Consider the following 19,301-nt stretch of genomic DNA (forward strand, 5'->3'; position numbering starts at 1 on the left):
ACTGCAACTGAAAGCACTGGGCTTAGGTAACACAGGTGAAAACCACCTCAGCATCTACACTGCATCAAAGACAACTCTATGCATAGTTACATTTACCATCAGATAAAGGAAGAATGTGTGTGAGTTGAACTTGTACAGGCACAACACAATATCCTCCCAGAATTGCTGTATCTGTTGGCACTGCTCTGATAAATCCCCTAAAGAGGGATTTAATCAGCAGTATGCATTCGGATGGTTTATAGTACTTTTACAGAAAATGTTACAGTAACGGCTAACGGTTGGCCACAACTACTCTAGGATACAAAGTACAGTATATTTCCTGCTGCCTCAACTTCTCTTTTTATGTAGTTTTATACTGTTACAAAGTACAGGAAATAAATAATGCCAGACCCCCCTTGTCTCTATTGCTCTTGGCTCTTTGGTGTTGAAGAAGTTGGCCTCATTAAGAATAGCTATTTTAGACATCAGCATATTGATTTTCTTAAATGCCAAATGTGACAACTAGAATGTTTAAAAACCAAACAAAAAACACTATCATTCTATTGCTATTCTACAGTCAATCCCCCCAAAGCTGGGGCTGTTTTTCATGATTCAGGCTAGGCCCTTCAAGCTTCCATTAAAGAAAATCTTCATGCTACAGCATACTATGATATTTAAAATAGTGTGCTTCCAACTTTGTGGCAACAGTTTAGGGAAGGCAATTTCCTGTTTCAACATGACAAATGTACAATACTAGATCCATAAAGAAATGAGTTGTGTGTAGAGGAACTTGACTGGCGTTCACAAAGACCTGACCTCAATCCCACCCAACACCTTTGGGATGAACTGCAACATTGACTGCAAGCCCGCCTTATTTTTATTCAAAGCAACTAGAATTGCTGTATATGTCAGAGGTTGCACGCCTCTGGAGCAACCAGGGGTTAAGTGTCTTGCTCAGGGACACATTGGTGGATGTCACATTGGGAATCGAACCTGGGTTACACACCAAGGGCACGTGTCTTATCCAATGTGGACAGATTCCAAAATAAATCTTATTGAAAAAGCCTTCTCAGAAGATTGAAGGCTGCTAATTGATGCCCATAGTTTTGGAAATGATATGTTCAGAAATGGCTGTAATCTTTGAGTGTTCACATACTTATATTTTACTAAATATATGAGAGACAAAGTGTGTGTCTCACCTCATGGTGGTGTATTTGAGCCTGAAGTTCCTGTATGTTATTGGTGGACACGGGCCGGTCTTGAATGATGCGGTGAGCCTCTTCTATTAATCTCTGGAGGTTTTTCACTTCCTGTTCATACTGCTCATACTGCACCACAGCCTCCTGGGAAAGAGGAAACACACAACAGCAAGGTTAAATGTGAATATTTTCTAAAACAACCATAAATTATGATATATGTTTGTGTAAACATAATATTTATAACATTGTGGTTATTGTGTTTAAGAAATGAATATGTATTTAAGCAGATAATCTCAAATATGACCCTGAGCCAGATCAAACGAACCAATTAATTTTTCAGATCGTAGTGGATCGTAGTTTGGTTAAACTGGTGATGTTTTAGGTGTTTGTCTTCGAGACAGCCTCAGAAAGTCACCTGCTTCTTCGTCTAAAGGCTAATCTTCACTACAGTGAGCTTAAAAGCAAAATCAGCCGGACGACTGGAAGATTATACTGGTCTGATGGGGGCTCAAAGACAACACAGACATTCCGGAGAAGGCCTGTTAGGACAATTCAGAGCTATTCCAGCGAGTGATAAGTCAATGTAGAACTATATCAAACAGTCAAACGCTTCTCTATGGTGTAAAGCTTTTATCACATTAATCAATCATGTAATATATTAACAGGATAAAAGCTGTGAGCGCTGTTATTTGTTAGAAAATTTCATCTATTGTGTGACAGCTAACCATAGACTGTATAAAAAAGCAGCTGACACACAACAGTAACACTATTTGCAATACCAGGACTGCCCTCTACCTGCAGGATGTTGCACTGCTGGATTGTGGTATGCTGCAGTTGGCTGGCCTCTTGCTGTAGAGTCTGAGCTGTGCGACAGATAGATAGGCTGGTCACTACCTCCTCTGGTAGCCGGAGGGCGCTCTGACACTGCTGTACTGCCGCCACCTGCTGCTTGAAGCCCTCCATTTCCACCAGCAGACGCTTATGAAGGAATGAAAGTGGATGTTAGACAGTTAAGGAGGAACTGTCAGGTGTTTGATAGCAATAATGCTTTTAAATTTGCATGTAGACAGATGCAGATTGTTTGTGGAGGTGATTTTGCAATTGTACCGCATGCACTGTGTGTATGTACAGTATTCTCTCTTTTTTAATCTCTAATACTTGAATCATGTGTAAATGCTGATTATAAACAAAGCGTGCTCACCTGTCTCTGTGTGAGCTGCTCTCTGAGGCTGAGCCTGTTGAGGTCTGGGGAGGCAAGTGTGACCTGAATCTGGTCAACAGCGGCATGGAGGTTCTTCACCTCCGCCTCCAAACACAACATGTCCTGAGAAGAGACACAGACAAATGAGTAAAGCCCATATGAGAGTCGGAGCAGCTCATACTGTATGCATCATAAACATATAATGTAGCCTCTATACACAGGGGGTGAAATTGATTTCCAAAAACTATTATTGATGATGTGGACCTGCTTACAGTAATACATATTTAATCACACAAGTGTTTTTTTCAGTTCAACAGGCAGGTATCTCTTTAAAACAAAACTCTTCATTTCTAATTGACCTAGATGTATTTCATGTAAAAGGAAATCCCCTAAAAAATCCAAATTCACAGGAGGAACTGCAAATAAATTTCTAAACACACAGCGTTATTAGCAACAATGAGCAACAGACTGTCATCTGGGTACCAGCTGTATAGCAGAACAGATTACTGCTGCACACGCTGAAGCAGTGCGTTCCACTATGACAGTGTAATACTCGCTGAATGACCATAGGGGGCACTGTTGGGTTGTAGCTCTAGTACTAGTACTAAATTTGACTCACTCCAAAGGGACGTGCACATCTTGTTATGCACCGAAATGTTTGGATGAATGAAATTAAATTAGCTACATTTCTTAATGAAGATAATTTGATCCGAGGGGCCCAAACAATTTAGAGGAGTAGCATTATTGATATCTGATTCTTGTAATGCTTGCCACAAAGGGAATGTTGTTTACCTTCGCTGCATCTTGCAGACTCTGGAGGCGAGTCTTGGCAATTTGCTGCAGCTCCTCTGCACGTCTGCTGAGGTGTTTCACCTGCTGAATCCACCTCTCCGTCTGCAACACCTCCCCCAGCTGCTGCTCCCTCTCCCCCATGGCCTCCAAGTCACCATGGAGACCCCGACACTCCCGCAACAATGCCTGTCAGCATAGGAACATAAATTACAAGTCAAAGAGAGGGGCCTCTTATGCTGCAATTATACTAATTAAGGCCGGCCAACACACTGTACAGTACGTGACATGTCACTGAGAAATTAAACAAGTGTGTGAATATAATTAGCTGTAAATTTGTCAAGTAGGTTAATACAGGAAATATTAGCATTTATTTTTGTGGATAAATAAATATAAAATGTATCAAAACCCATTTTTTGTAGCAGTTTTCAGAAATCTTGAATTCCTGCTGTGACTCATTAAGACTCACCTGGTGTGCTCGAATTTGCTCCTGCAGCTGGGACGCAGTGCTCCAGATGATACTACCAGTGACCAGAGCCTCTGCCTTTTCTGTCCAGCTCAAAATGAACGCTTTCATACTCTGATATTCCTCCACCTGTCTCTCTGCCTGCTCATAGGAGAAAGATCAGGACCAAAAAGACAGAAGATTCAATGCAGACGGAAATTAATGAAACCATGCGTTGTCACACAGACTGGAAACTGTTTAGGCAGGTCTACATGACATAGTGAACTGAATGGATGTCTCACCTTCTTCAGTCTGTTGGCTCTGTCCTGGACCTGCTGTGTGGTGTGGCGCTGCACCTCTGTAAGTTTAGCCACAGCATCGCCCAGCTGCTTACACAGCAGAGGGTTCTGCTCCCCAAACTCCTGCACCGATACTCCCAACTCTGTCAGAGAGCGCCCACAGCATTCACACTCTTCACAAAGAGTCTGTAAGAGAGGAGAGGAGGGTGAGAAGGTTAAAAAAGTGAGAATTCAAGTGGAGAATGCTCAAAAAACAAGGAGAGTTTATGCATGGATTAAAACTGAATAGTTAACTTTCTTTCCAAGAGTTAGATAAGAAGATTGATACCACTCTCATGTTTGTCAACAAATAGCACTATGAATCTACAGTGGCAGGTTGGCTTAGCATAAAGACTGGAAACATAGACAAACAGTTACAGCTTTGTCTAAAGCTAACAAAGTCCACCTATGAATGCCTCTAAATTTGATGTTATATCTTGTTATAACTTTTTTCTTTAATTTTAACAAAATCAAAGTATAAAGACAACAAGGTTTTACAGGAGAGCAGTGATTGATTAGTGAACTTTAGAGGTGCTAATAGGCAGAATAGTTCAGAAAATTACAAAATGTTCCATTGACTACACACACTCCAGGCTTTGTGGGTCTACAGATGGGCAGTCAGAAAAGAAAAATGGTTGGGGCGACAAGAAGGAGAACAGGAGGGAAGGGGCTCAGACTCCCATCTGGATTACACCTCTCAGAAGTGGGTCACTCTTGAAGGCAGAATTCAGTTTATGCCATTCCAACTCTCACACACTCATTAACCTCAACATCTGCAAAATGAATAGCCAATTTAACAGGGGTTAATTGCCTGTTAATTAGTCAATCTGTCAGGTTGATTACTTTGGTTTGTTCTTTTGCCTCCTCCAGGTCGGCACCCTTGTCTTCCAATTTCAGAGCAATGGTCTTCAGCTTCGCCTCGATGTCCTGGAGTCTGGAGCTGAAGTCCTCTTTCACATCTCTAGTCTGCTGTACCTCCCTTTCCCTCGCCTGGACCTAAAGCAGATGACAGAAATACACACATTTCCCTGTTAGTCTTTTAACAAAGCTAAATAGTTATTTGGACACACAAAGAGCCCTGCAGAAGGGGGTACAGTCATAAACCAGACTACACAGAAGAACTCATACAAGCCAGCTTTACGCTGGGACATAATGTATACAGAACATTTACATTCAAGAAAATAGTTTGAAAGTGTTGTCACTGCACATGCAACAGAGTCCTTAATACAACAAACACCAGCAACAGTCAAAGTTTGCTATCTGATTACAAATCTACTAAAAAAACATTTGACATTTAATCATCGGCAGCTTAGAGGGGTCACCTGGTCTTCAGCGGAGCCAAGAGCCAGTGCCACCTCAGCCAGCTGCATGCTGAGCTCAGAGGGCAGACCAGCCTGGAGGTCCTGGTACTTGGACTGCTGCAGCTCTGTCATGCGCTCCACACTCTGACGCCTGCTGATGACCTCACCATGTGCAGTCTACAACACAGAAAAAAAACAACCAAACACATTTCTGTTGTGATATGAAACTGTTGAAAAAAGCCAAGAGAAGGGCATGGTGGTTTGTTCCCATGTGTAAAGTGTGTGTGTGTGAGTGTGTAAGTGTGTGTGTATACCTACCTCTAACTCTTGAAGCAGTGAATCTAGGTCTGCAGTGGGACTCAGAAGTAAGCCACGAGTATCTTGGATCCAGCCTTTGACCAAGCCCAGCTCTTTCTCAACCTCCTCTCTCTCCCTCAATTCCTGGTGTACCTGAGCCCTGCTGGCTCGTACCTGCAACACGAGGCTATACAAGGCATAGTGGCAAAAATCACATAAAATGTTCTTACAAAATTATGTTACTTGCAAAAAATAAAAAGATAAAAAGGTGTTCTTCTCCAAATGTCATTCCACAAAACTTTATACTATTCGTGCAACAGCTAATGTTTTGTGTATATATAAAGCAAGTCTTCATGTAGTGAGTTTGCATCCATTATCTAAAACCGCTTATCCGTGCAGGGTCAAGGGATGGCTGGCATCAATCCCAGCTGACATTGGGTGAGTAAGATTGAATTTATTATTTAGAAGATACTAATATACATTTTTAGTTAATCCAAAGTCATAGCTTAATCATGTTTTTGGTTTGCAGGAGCAGCCACAGCACTGAGACACTCACCTGTCATATTGCTCCTGCATGCTTCTGATTTCTTGTAGGCAAGGTGTCTCCTCATGTCCATTCTCTGTCTTTTTCTCCATTGCCTCCTCCTCCTCTCCTCTGAGGCTGCAAGTATGTTGCCTCAACAGGGCCAGGATGGACTGCTCTCTCTCCACCTCAAAGCTGAATGAGTCATGGTACTCCAGGAGGCTCTGAAGCGCCGCCCTGGTGGCAGCCTTCTCAACTGTGCTGTCTGGGACACGGCTGTGGAGGTCTTGGGACACAGAGCGCACCTTCTCCATCTGAGGGAAGTTTATTTCAAAGATTCAGATTCAGGTGACGCAGCAGATTTACTGATGAAGCCTTTGACCACTTGTAGCACTATGATGTCACAGGGTCCCTGTTTTGTTTATATAGTGCACATACATGGGCGAAGACACATGACACAAAACACACACAAAGAAAATCTACAGGGCTCCAGACTCTCCATTTGATTGAAAGGTGTCATTTGAATATCATTATGTTCCTGAAAGACATCTATGCCAGATATCGACAATGTTGTGTTCACTGACCCTTTGTTTCTATGGACCAGAGAGCCAATTTGAAAGAACAAATTCTATCAAAGTCAAAGAACTGTCACTTCTTAGCTTAATGGTGGGCATTTAAGAGCACTGGTTCCAACCACGGGGGCTGGGACACATACATTTAAAAAGGTCTACAAGATGATTTAAGGGATAAGAATAAAAAAAAGGAAATAATGTACTATATTTTTGTTTTCATGACTTGTCTCTAATTTGGCTTTTTCATGTGAAATACTGGATACTTTAACTAATATGTGAGACCTCACCTGTGACATTTCTTCATTTCACTAATAGTGTTTCTCACAATATATCTACAATATACAATATTCCCTGTCAACGGCAGAAACAAGAGTCTAGAGATTCAAGTGCAGAGCATGGCATCATGTCCAGTAGAACAAAGGGGCCATGGAAATACAGTGGACAACAGGAAATATGCCACATATGAGGAAGTGACCACCATTGCTTACAGTGTGACCTAATTTCCCTTTTAGGAGCAGTGCTTTGTGGGAAGTCTTGGGAGCTAACAGTGTTCACGCTTAAAATAGGTCGAAAGGCGGGAAAACACTTCATGACACAGTGTGTTTTGGCAGGAAGAAACAACTGGCCTGAAGCCTGGAGTTACATCACTGCACACCAACTGGTATTTAGTTTTTGCTGCATTTGACCTAATTCTGTAGAAGCAAGAACATTTTTTTAGACTTGTGTGTTTGTCGGCTGCGTCATGTCAGTATAAACTCACCACATATACAGTACTGCCCTTGATCATGCAGAGCACACACTCATACAGGGAATCATGTACTATATGAGCAACAAATGTGCAGTATCTTCTCTTACCTTGTCAGTGAAGTTCCTCCACTCCCTTGCAGTGTCCTCAAGTGCCCTCTCCTGGGCTCGGGCCACACTGCGGAGCCTGGTCCACCGTTGCCACAGGGACGACACAGAGTGGCTGGTGACTGCTTTGCTGGACTCAGAGACGATCTGCTCTAACTGTGTTGCATTCTCTTTCAAAGCGTTCAGAGGCAATTCTAGGAGGTCAATGTGAGCCACCAGAGACTATAGCCAAAAGATTACAGCAGATACACACAAGTCATTACAATCAATGCAGTCTTCTGAAAAATGTATACTATTGGAAACATCAATTCTTCTCTTAAAGAAACAACTCTGCAGACAAATAGTGAACAAGGAATAATGCATGAATCCTCCAATATTTAAATATTTATGAGCATCTGCTACCATGACAAGAACAAATATTGAAATTTACTATAATAGCCACATGGGACACAGCACATGCAAATTAGATGATTTCTCTGAACATCGAATACCCATTTTCTACAGGATCTCAGTTTTGTGAGTGTAAGACAGTGTCCCACCTTGTATCTCTGACACTTTTCCTCTGCCTGCTGGATACTGACAGCTTTAGCTGTAGTGAACATGGCCATTTTGCTCTCTGCATCATTCATCTGTTCAACTAGTGTCTCTTTCTCATGTTGGAAGGAGTCCCATAGAGCTGTACAACTGAGAAATTTTACAAGATTTATTATTAAAATATGCATCATATGAACTGCACATGGCAGCTGTGTATACATATGTTACTTGGCTTCACATTAACATTAATACACACCTCTGAAGCGCCTCTCTGTAAGCATCCAGTTGCTGTTTGACTTCTGTGTTTCTCAGCTGCATAGCCTCAACTTTTTCTCTGAGTTCACTCATCAATCCTGCTTCCATCAAGTCCTCCAGCAGAGGATCCAAAGTCCTTAGCTCCTCTAAGCCAGCTGTGAAATTCTTTTCCTGGGCTCGAATTTCTTTCAGCTCCTGCACACAATCTGCCTGGTTCTCAAGCTCCACCCCCAAGCTGGCCCTCTGGAGCACAGCTGCAGCAGAGTCCAGCCATGTCTGCATGGACTGCAGAGATAAGTGGTGCCTCTGGACCAGGGAAAGAGCTTGATCCACAGCCAGCTAGAATATGCAGAAGGTGATTTCATTAACTTCAGTTTTTGCTTCTTTCTACATGAATTTCTTTCCACAAATGAAGTTAGAAATGCACGCCAAATTCATGACTAAATCATTACAAGCATGGTCCTGCCAGCAACAAATATTAACGTACAGTATATCTGCAGATGTGTAAATAGTTCCAGTTCAGGAGCTTTACTTCCAACCTTTAGTTTTCTCTATAGTAGTATGTACAGTACAAGTTATCATCACATATCAAACTGTTAAAGGTCAACAGTGGGGAATGGAGTGAGAAAAGGCTCTGCTACTCTATTCCATTACAGATTTACTAATTATGCAACATAATGGAATATTTGGGATAAGGTATTTAAATACATTAATTCCCCACAATAGTTATAAATTAATTATAACATAAGTACATATTCAAACTTCATGGAATCCCTTGAACTGTCTTTGAAATGTTCCATCTTCCCTAAGCCTATTAATATTAACATTATGGGTGAACAGGAGAATTAATAATATTCAATAGATTCAAGCTTCGCATGATGGGATAGAAAAAGTCCCTATGATTGCAATTTCTGAATAACATACACTTACCTCTTTTTTGCTAATTCCTTGTTGAACTTCAGCTCCCAGCTTTGCCAGCTCATGAAGTTTCTCTTCTATATGGGCAGGAACAGTTTCTTTTCTACTACAATACCTTTGCTTTTCTCTGCTACCCAATGCATCTCCTATCCTAAATCTACTCTTCACTTCCTCTTCCACGATCTTCAGTTTGCGCATTTCCTCATATACCCTCTCAATTTTGACCGCTGAAAGGGTCAATGGCTCATTTAATTTGTCCTTGATAGTCTTCAACCAATCCAACATTTTCTCAGTCTCTTTTGTGAAATCTTCATTCTTTGTGACCTTCGTTTCACTTTCTTCAACAAAACCTTTTACTTCAAACCGTAAAGACTGCAATGATTGAAGCTGCAGTGTAGTTTCCTGAAAGGCAGCAGGATCAAACTTCAGACAGAGGCCTTTAGTTTGTTGAATACATTCTTTAGCCTGAGAGCTCACACAATCCAGACTTTCAAGCAGCGAATAGAGACTTGTGATTTTATCCATGGCACAAAGTTCTGGGTCTGACTTAAGTTCGACTAGCTTCTCTTTCACAGACTTAAACTCTGATTCCAACTTGGTGGACACTCTGTTGTGTTCAACTAGGGTTTTATAGCAATCATCTAAGTGCTTAATTTTCTCATCATTTATCCTTTTCAGTGTGTTGTGGAGGCTGATCAGCTGCTGTGTCTCTTCAGCTCTGTATTGCTGACCCCTGCTGAGAAACCCCTCATTTTTGCCATGCAGTTCTCTCACAGCGGGGCTAATACGACATAAACTTTCATGAATATTTCTGTGTTCACTAATTAGACAAACAAGTCCTTCAACTCTGATACTGATAGTCTGCTTCTCCAGATTGTCAAACTGCTCCTGAAGCTCCTCCAGTGCATTAAGAGTAATATCAAAGAAAGTGCTGTACTCTTTTCGCTCCAAGATTATTTGTTGCACTCTGTCCTTTTTCTCTTTGGCTAGAGCTAGGATGGCATTGTACTGCTGAGGCAGGGCATTGAGCCTCTCATCTAGGTAGCAATGATCAATCTCATTCAGAGTAGGGAGGATCTCCTGGCCTATTCTTTGGACGATAAGAAGAAGGTTCTCGTACTCTGAAGCTTGTTCTAGGACATTCTGAAAGTTAGACAGCTGTGGTTGCAATTCCGAGCTATCGTCAATGTTGCTTAAATTTATTTCAGGGAAGGTGATGGCATCTGCTCTTCTCAACCAGTGGCAAGTCTTATCCAGGTCAACCTGGAAGTACTTCCTGGAGGTCAAGGCTTTCTCTAAGTCTGCGAGACGCTGGGTGGTCCTGTGGAGGGCACTTTCAAACACTGCCTGTAGCTTCTCAAGTCTGGCCAGGGTTTCTGCTCTCTCTTTGTCAGTGGCATCTCTTTCTAGCTCTCGCCCTTGTATCCAGAGAGATGCCAGCTCTCTCTGGTATGCTCGTAAACCACTTTGGACGCCCTGACAAGCAGCAACCTGTTTGGCTAGGTCCTCAGGGAGAAGCGCTATGTGGTCATCTATTAAAGCCTGTCTCTCCTGTTGCTGTACCCAAGACAGAGCTCTCCCCAGGCCTTGAAGGAACTGTGTTCTCTCTGTAAAGGCCTAGAAAGGGAAGAGTTTAACATTAACAGCTTGAAAAAGATGTATCATATTTTTCTGGCAACACAAAGTCTAATTAGAAAGTTAGGTCCTTTAGGACATAATTAAAATTTTAATCCAATAAAAAAAATTCAGCTGTTTACCTTACTGAGGTACTTCCTCCTTTGGGCCACCCGAGCGCCCAGAGCCTCCACCTCAGTCTGGGCTTGTTCAACAAGCTCCTGTAGGTATCTCTTCTCACTCAGCCCCAGTCTGGAAGCCACAGCCTGTGCCTCGCTCACTGCCTGACCCAGCAGCTGCTGACGGGCCTCCAGTTCTACACACACACTCAGGTGGTCAAACAGGAAACTCTGAGCCAGATCGGGGGGCGGGCTGGTTTTCAGCGCAGAAGTAAGAGCAGGCCTCTGCTCCTCCACCCACTCCCGGGCATCCCTCAGTTGGCTTTCAACCCGGGCAAGATCCTCTAAGGTCTGTGCGGAGTCCTGGATCTTCTGTTGAATCAGGGTTTCAAGCTGGGCCCAGCGCTGCTCCAGATGACCCACCTAAGGAAAGGCACAATACTGAATACAACTAGACCAAGTACTTATACACATTATTATAAGTTTCCAACCACCTTAAGAAGCAGAAGAACTACAAGAATGGAGCTCCACCTGTTGCTTAACCAGTTCCTTGTCTAGCAGGCTAAGTCGAGGCAGGATAGCTTGTCTCTGGTCTCGGAGGTCTTCTAGAGTTGCTCTCTGCTCCTCTAGGTCACTGGAAAGCTTCCTCAGAGCCTCTAGATGCTCACTGGTACTCTCTGTGTCAGCCCTAGGTACACACAGGCATGGATTGAGGGACATCTGGTCAATACTGTAGTACAGTAATAAAGATATACAGTAATTATCTTTGCTGAGATAAAGAAAAAGCAATGTTTGTAACACAAGAGGAAGTGTGTGTTTATACAGTAAATATGGTATATACAGTCTTGTCAAATAAATCCATTCACTTAATCATTGATGTACAGTATGTTTAAAAATCTACACAGAATAGTGAAACACTACAGTGTTGACACAAGAGTTTGATACCTGGCGAGGTAATCCCATTCCCTGGATACTTGGTGGAAAAGTTCCTCCACTGCAACAACAATCTCCTGGTACTCCCCACTTCGCTGCATGTCCTCCCCCCGCAGGGCCTCCAGTTCTTCTGCCCGCTGGCCCAGATCCATCCAGCTTCTCCTCAGTCTCCTTATCTCCTCCAGGGCAGGAGAGACCTGTCCATCTGTCAACCTACCAGTAGCTTCATTCAAATGGGTTACCTCAGACTGTCTCTCCTTAATGTGCTGAAGGAATTCCTGCAGGAACAATAGTGGATATTCACATTCACACTGAAGATATCTACAATTTAATTTTACAATAACACAGTGTTGTTGATAACTGAAGGTATAAAACAAAAACCATTTATCATCAGCATATAAACCATACACAGACCTGAGCCTTGTCCAGCTGGTTCTGTGCAATCTTGGGCTCCAGCTCTGCAGGTCTCCTGATGAGGTTCTGAAGTTGCTGCTCTGTCTCTCTCAGCTGGACCTCCAGATCTGCCTTCTGCTCCTCAGTGTCCCTCCAGCTGTCTGCTACCTCCTCACAAAGCAACATACGCTCCTCAATCTAGACAAAAAAACACAATGGAATCAATTCATGGTCAAGCAATTTGTCAAACAAAGTATTACATTTTAAAACCTGAACAGTTGACTATTACAGCTGCAAACACTCACCCTGAAATGGTCTATTTTTTTTAAAGGCGTGTTAAAGCTAACTGACCTGCAGTTTGACCTGCTGGATAGCTGCTGCGGTCTCCCTGACCCTCAGCACGGACAGGTCACATGCTGAGCACACAAGCTGGAGGTAAGTACTGGCCTGTTCCTGGAGAGCCCGTTCCTGCTTCACCTGCCAAACAAAGTGTCTGTTAATGGTCCTATGATTTTATTGACAATCTGCAAAACTACATGTACACATGCCCACATTTTGGTTCCTATCCAAAACACAAAAATAAAGCAAATTATCTGTGAGATTGCTATATGGCAGCAATGTATATATCACTACTATTAACTCAGAAATCTGTTCATAATTTCAGGAAGGAGCATGTGTTCCCTTTAATATTGAGCAATGATTTAATCGAGGCAAGCATCTAACCCATTATGATGATCATTAAGTCCTTGCAAAATACCAAACTCTTTGTTAAGGAAAAGGTAGTGGCTTACTGACCTGCAGTAGCGCCTCTTCCAGGCTGAGAGGAGGATGCGCAGGAGGCTGTGGTTCCTCTGAAGCAGATGTCAACCAGGTCTGGCACTGCTGCAGCGTGTCCTGGAGGCTCACATGTCTCTGTAACTCATGGTCCAGACTTTGATACACCTGAAAGACATGGACAGATACATTTCAGTGCTACATGTCTGGATTGAACACTTAGAAAAATCTGATTGAAACTCCTTTCAATATTGTGTAGGGCTGCACGATTTGGAGAAAAGGTCATATTGCAATTATTGTGGACAATACTGTGATTTTTTGGGTTTGTGATATTATGGTTACTTTACTTTGAGTCTACTTGCTTGATTATCAAGGAAAATGCAAAAAAGGATACTGACATTTAGAAATGTGTATTTATTTCTCAACTTGAACGTTAACGTTGAAAGTTAAACAAACATAAGAAGAAATAAAAATTACATACAAAATACAGATTTTGCCACATTGTACACAGCTCACAGAAAACTCCACTGTGATTGGTGCATTGCAGCTTGTGGGACTTTCAGATTTTGAACCAGGGACAGATACACAATACACCAGCAGCACCAACACAACCCACGCCATGCTGACCGAACAAGATTAATAACAATAACTTTAGTAAAACAGATGGAAAACAGAACAAGGGGAGCATGTTGACCTCAGGAGGAGGTGGCTAAAGGGAGCACATATTGGCACAATGGCATCCTGGCTCTGGCTAAATCTACATCTGTCCACTGCAGACGCTCTATCCACTGCCTGGATGAGGATCTAGCATGACTGAGTGTATCAGTATAATATCATAACACTAAGGGCTCGACAATAACGGCGGCCCGACGGCCCGGGGCCAGTAAAACTTAACGTCGGGACAGTTGAACTAGTGGGCCAGTGCAAAAACATTAGTATTTAAAAAAAAAAAAAATGAAACTCAACATCCTGCAGTTGTTTTGCTGCTCTTGGCGCGCACCAATGTCTAATCCAGAGTTGTAGTTATGTGACGAGAGGTTGTCAAATGTTATTTCTCTAATCTCAATCATGCAGCAACCTCTGGGTCGAAAGTGAAACCATGCAGATGGAACTTAAAGCTGCATTATCTCTAACGGCCAGCAGGGGGCGAGTTCCATTATAAATAATGGTAAAATGTTGCTACTTCTCAGCTGATTTATTACCTCAGTAAACACTTTTAAATGAGTTTATGGTCTCAGTCGCTAGTTTCAAGTCTTCTTCAACACAGCATTATGTTAATTTAGTATATTATGGTCCTATTTAGGGGAAAATAGACGATAATGCAGCATATGCTTTTGGACGGGACTACCTTGTGATTGACAGGTTGCTACCATGGCAACCTGTTCATCAGGATAGAAGCCACTCATGTCCGCTGCTCTGTGTACATTTTTCATAAATGGCTGTCAGCAGAAGAGCACATCATGTTTGAGTCTGTTAGTATGTTTTGTTTTAAAAGTAAATTTTTTTGTTAACCTTTTAATTTTTTATAATTTTAACTGTGATTACATTTTTGTTTAGTTTTTTTATACCCAGTATGTATTTAATAAATGATTAAACACGTTTGGAAGGAGGGACAGTAAAAATTGTCTTCGGGCCACTAAGTTTCAAACCCACTGGCCCAGTGGGGTCAGTTGCAAAAAAGTTTAACGTTGAGCCCTGAAATGTATTATGTTCAGTTAATAACATACTGTTAATATATTCATTACTATGTTAATTATAATTTTACCACTAGTTGAATCCAGTTCCAGCTGTTTCATTTCTGTAGGTTGTTTTTATTCATTAAATCCTTGTGCAAGAAAAATGCTCGACAGTGGTCTCTATCTTGTTAATGCTAAGTACTAACACACTAACTCACACACACAGCACACTTTTTTTGTTTAATTAAATCACACCTTTTTGCTGTTATATAATCGCACAGGGTGACATTGTGATTGTGATTGTAATTACGATTAGATTAATCGTGTAGCCCTAATATTGGGCTTTATTAAATGTGTAGTCTTAACACTTCTACATATTAATTCAAGAAAGAAACTAAAGTGAGAACAAACTGTTTTCTACTAGCAGCACAATACACACATACAATAACACAAATACAAAGTGAACGAAACCTTAATTGCTGTAGCTAGAGGCTGCTAGACTGCATAGCTTTAAAGGCAGTATAGCATTGCCAAACACGAATATACATTAAATGTTAAAACCCGAACAAGTAGGCAGTTACGCAGTGTTGTATCTGACAGGTGTTGAATGTGGAGGCGTCCATGCCCTCCAGGGGAGAGCGCAACAGCAAGGTCTGATTGACAGTGTTAATATGAGAGCCCAAAAGTGGGAAGGATGGGGGGCATGTATTGGCAAACCGCCCAGTGTATTTGGCAAAGGCTAGAAGGTTGGCATGGTGGCAAGTGGCAGGCGGGATATTAGAGCTGTGTTGTGCTGGGACACAGTTGGCAGCCATCGTAACACTGGAGGCGCAGTTGTAGAGAAGCCAGCAGCGTAGTGGTAAAGTGTGGCTGGATCACACAATGCCAGATTGGATGTGTGAGTGCTGGTGGAGGTGGTGTCTTGGGAGGTGAGCTATGATGACAGAGTAGAGGCTGCCAAAATGACAGAGTGGGGCTGGATTAGAGGGCTCGCCAGATCTACTGAATAGTGGCGTGTGACCATTTTTGGCTCAGGCATGAAAAAGTGGAGTTGACAGGGGATATGCAGAGATTAATATGGGGAGATTGAGTTAGTGATTTTGGCTGGTGGGGTCTGTCTGAGTATGGATGTCGTTGAGCTCCACTTTGGCAGCCTTAATTGGTCGTGCCCTCTACACTGGCAGCAAAGGGCTGTCTTGAGAGACGGGTTTAAGTGTCAGAATGGGTTAGGATTAAGTGGATGTCTAGGCTGTTGGAATATTAACAGCAGTGATATGTAGAGTGCGTGTGTCTGTGCATGCATGTGTGGTCACATCCATGGATACATGTGCAAATGTGCATGCATGTAATCCACCAATATGTCTTAAATAAATGTGTAAGAAGCATTTCACTACTTCAAACACAGAATACACGTCTTTCTCAGCTTCCCATTCACTCACTCTCTGCGCTGTGCTACAGATGGCAGAGTAGCTGTCTCTGGTGCCTTGCTGGTGAGCCTGGACCTGCTGTTTCAGCCTGCTCTGCACACGGTCACTGCAGCCTTGTACCAGGTGGGCTCCTTGCTCCTTAAGGCCTGCCAAGCGATCCTCAAAGCCCGCGATTTCCTCCATGATAGCCTGTGGACAAAGTAACAAGTAGGATAATGTTCAAAAGAGCCTCCAGTGGAGTAAGTATTACAGATTATTAGGGATTATTAGTGAGTTAGCAATTAGCAAATCTGTTATGGATTTGGACTTAAACTACTTACTGCACTTGCTGAAACAAAATTTAATTAATTAATAATGTTTTTTTATCTATTCTTTATTAATATACCATTGTTTTATCCAAAGAATTTGGATTAAAGCAGACTTGTGTTAAATAAGTAATTTTACTCGTGTTGTTGTAATTTTGTACAGTCATGTAAAACTGAAATAACTAAGCTAAAACTTCAGACATCAGGTACTGTGTGTGAAACGTATGTAACTCTTAAATGACAAAATCACATTGACTACTTGCTAGTGCATTTAATAACATTTTTTAAGTCAGAACTCATACTAATGATGATTAATAACTTAAAACCATATTATATGATTTAAGCTCCCCAGGTTTGGTGATTTAGGAATGTTTCTTGAGCAAAACAGACACCGTAGAATGCTAACAGCTGAAGAGAAATGCTCAGCAATTTTGCTACAATATGCAGTTACGGAAAAATACATACATCCTAAACGTCCTAAAAGTAACTTTTACTAAATGTAATAGGTGTTTAATATAATAACGTCAACAACAGGATAGCACTTTAAATCTGTTAGTTCAGCTTAATATTAAGAATTTCCTTAGGGATCAAAGTAGGCACTTCTGCTCTCTAATCAAGGCAACAAGAGCAAAACATCAAGTAATGTGATTGGTTACCTTGTGCCTGGCCAGCTGTTGAGTGGCGGCCTCCAGGCTGCCACCCACAGTGGGATCAGGAGTCACCATCCTGCTGGACATCTGGAGCAGCCAGCGCTCTACTTCCTGAAGCTCGTTGTGGTAAGCTTCCTGTTCCTTCACCTGGCCTTCTAGATTCTCCACATGTGCCTGGACCACGTAATTCATAAAATGTGAGCACACACTCAGGCAGATTATACTGATTACAAACAGGCTATTCGACACTCCATTACAACAGCCTTCCTGACAGAGTTGCATGCTCTTTATCTATTAGCCTTACTAAACCATCTTTATCTGTATTACTGATGTTACATGTAAGCAATAAGTGAAATTGTTATGGGATCATTTGCCTAAGTTCATTTGCTAGGTCACCTGCAAAGAAAGACCATGTTCCTCTCTGTACATGTATACCAACTACTATTATCTGAGCACAGGTTCTTACCATGGTAGTATTACAGAGTTCAGTGTAGTCCTTTTTCAGTCTGTTCATTTTCTCTCTGATGGATGGGTAGTGGACAGAGGCCAGCAGAGCGTCTCCCTTCTCCAACACTGACCTGATGGATCCATCATGGGACTGAACCATCTGCAATAGAGCCTGGGGACACAGACAGACATTGTGTGGCTTTAGTGTCCTCTAATATAGAGGAAAGACCATCCTTAGTACAGTTGAGTACCTTATGTGTTGTTACTACTGTTGTATTAGATCATTTCTCTATTTACTATATGATTTACATTTAAATACATTAGAGTCACATAGAAAAGACAGAGAAATGACATAGTTGCTGCTATACCTTATACTTAGCCAGCAGTGCTCTCCGTTGGTACAGTTCAGCCTTGGGTTCCACCGGGGTGCTGAGCAAAGCCCTAGTCTCTACCAGCCACTGGGCCTGAGCCTTATACCGGTCCTGGAACTCCCTAGCCAGCAGTAATGCCCGCTGTAGAAAGCTGTGCTCCTGCCTCAGCCCACCTGCAAGTTCCTCCAGCTGGGAAAGACGAGCCTCTACCTCCCCTCCTAAACTCTCAGCTCCAGCCTCGTTCAGGAAGCCTGCTGCCTGCTCGGCGCGCTCTCTTAGTGATTTCAGGAAACTGTGACCATGTTGGAGCTCAGACTGGAGTGTCTGGGTGAAAGAGAGACCAGAAATACAACTCAGCATGGGTGCTGATGAAGTGTTATCAGCATTACGTTATCCTAAATGACCTTCAAAAAAAAAGACAGCTTTCTGTATTGGTGTACCGAAATTGAAGCAGTTATGCTCTAGGATGAGGAAATCCTACTAGCATAGTTTCCATGACTTTGAGATTAACATTCAAACACAATATCACTGATTTATATGTCCTTCACAGGGCTGCCCCAGTCACCCAGACCAGGCTGGCAGTGTGTTTGAAAGGCTTTGAACCCATCAGGTAGGCTGACACCTGCATGGCGAGATGTGGAGAAGACTTGGAGGTCATGGTGTGGAGAAACCAAAGTGAATAATATGAAAGGAGGACCCAATTATAAGGACCCTTATAAGGCAGCAGGAGCTGCAGGGGTTTCCAGGGCAACTACAACACACAGCCACACACAGCCCCACACACACACACACACACACACACAGATCTCCACTCGATGGGATGCCATCTAGCTTTCATCATCAGTCTATTATTGCTTGAGTAGAGAGCGACTTCCCACTGCAACCACCCCAGACCTCCAGCTGCTGTTGATAATATAATATAACAAAACCTGTGTCTGTATGCACACATCCCTGTTTACTGCTTGAAGCTCCAGCCATGTTCTTCTTTCCAGTAACAATGCCGATGCCCCTGGCTTATGACCTTAACAGGAGACACTCAATTCTGTGTGGTTAACATGTGAGCTAAAAAAGGAAGTCTGCATTAATTGCTATTTGCAGAAGATTTAGTTCTGCATGACTCATTATCGCAACTTCATATCAAAACATCGGCTTTCATCTCATACCTGACACTGAATAACCTTCTTAACAACACTACTCATTGTCCATATGTTGAATTTAGCTTGCAAGATTTACTTGAAACTTGTGATCAGTAAGCTTTCCCTAAAAACCCTGTTTTGTCTATGATACATACATGATAATGATTACAATAAAAAATGTGGACAGTTCAATTCAGCATCTAATAACTCAGTGGTCTTGGCTTAACAGAAAGTTCACAGTTTGCTCTCACAA

General features: G+C 42.2%; 1 protein-coding gene across 1 annotated transcript in view; it reads right to left on the minus strand.

Annotated features, from left to right (window-relative positions):
• The window catches only part of syne1a (spectrin repeat containing, nuclear envelope 1a), a 143,812-nt gene that overhangs the window by 43,396 nt on the left and 81,115 nt on the right, over positions 1-19,301 (minus strand). The window contains 24 exon segments of the mRNA XM_038727544.1: positions 1,179-1,322; positions 1,974-2,156; positions 2,380-2,502; positions 3,172-3,357; positions 3,638-3,775; positions 3,916-4,098; positions 4,795-4,947; positions 5,274-5,429; positions 5,571-5,736; positions 6,106-6,386; positions 7,500-7,718; positions 8,036-8,180; positions 8,287-8,624; positions 9,216-10,820; positions 10,961-11,359; positions 11,468-11,624; positions 11,882-12,147; positions 12,284-12,460; positions 12,614-12,739; positions 13,058-13,204; positions 16,152-16,328; positions 17,101-17,268; positions 17,561-17,713; positions 17,910-18,236. Coding sequence (XP_038583472.1) covers positions 1,179-1,322; positions 1,974-2,156; positions 2,380-2,502; positions 3,172-3,357; positions 3,638-3,775; positions 3,916-4,098; positions 4,795-4,947; positions 5,274-5,429; positions 5,571-5,736; positions 6,106-6,386; positions 7,500-7,718; positions 8,036-8,180; positions 8,287-8,624; positions 9,216-10,820; positions 10,961-11,359; positions 11,468-11,624; positions 11,882-12,147; positions 12,284-12,460; positions 12,614-12,739; positions 13,058-13,204; positions 16,152-16,328; positions 17,101-17,268; positions 17,561-17,713; positions 17,910-18,236 — 6,117 coding nt within the window.

Source organism: Micropterus salmoides, unplaced genomic scaffold (assembly GCF_014851395.1).
Source record: "Micropterus salmoides isolate LMB-PRFRI ecotype aquatic unplaced genomic scaffold, ASM1485139v1 Ms_hic_scaffold_18, whole genome shotgun sequence".
In the NCBI taxonomy this organism is placed as follows: domain Eukaryota; kingdom Metazoa; phylum Chordata; class Actinopteri; order Centrarchiformes; family Centrarchidae; genus Micropterus; species Micropterus salmoides.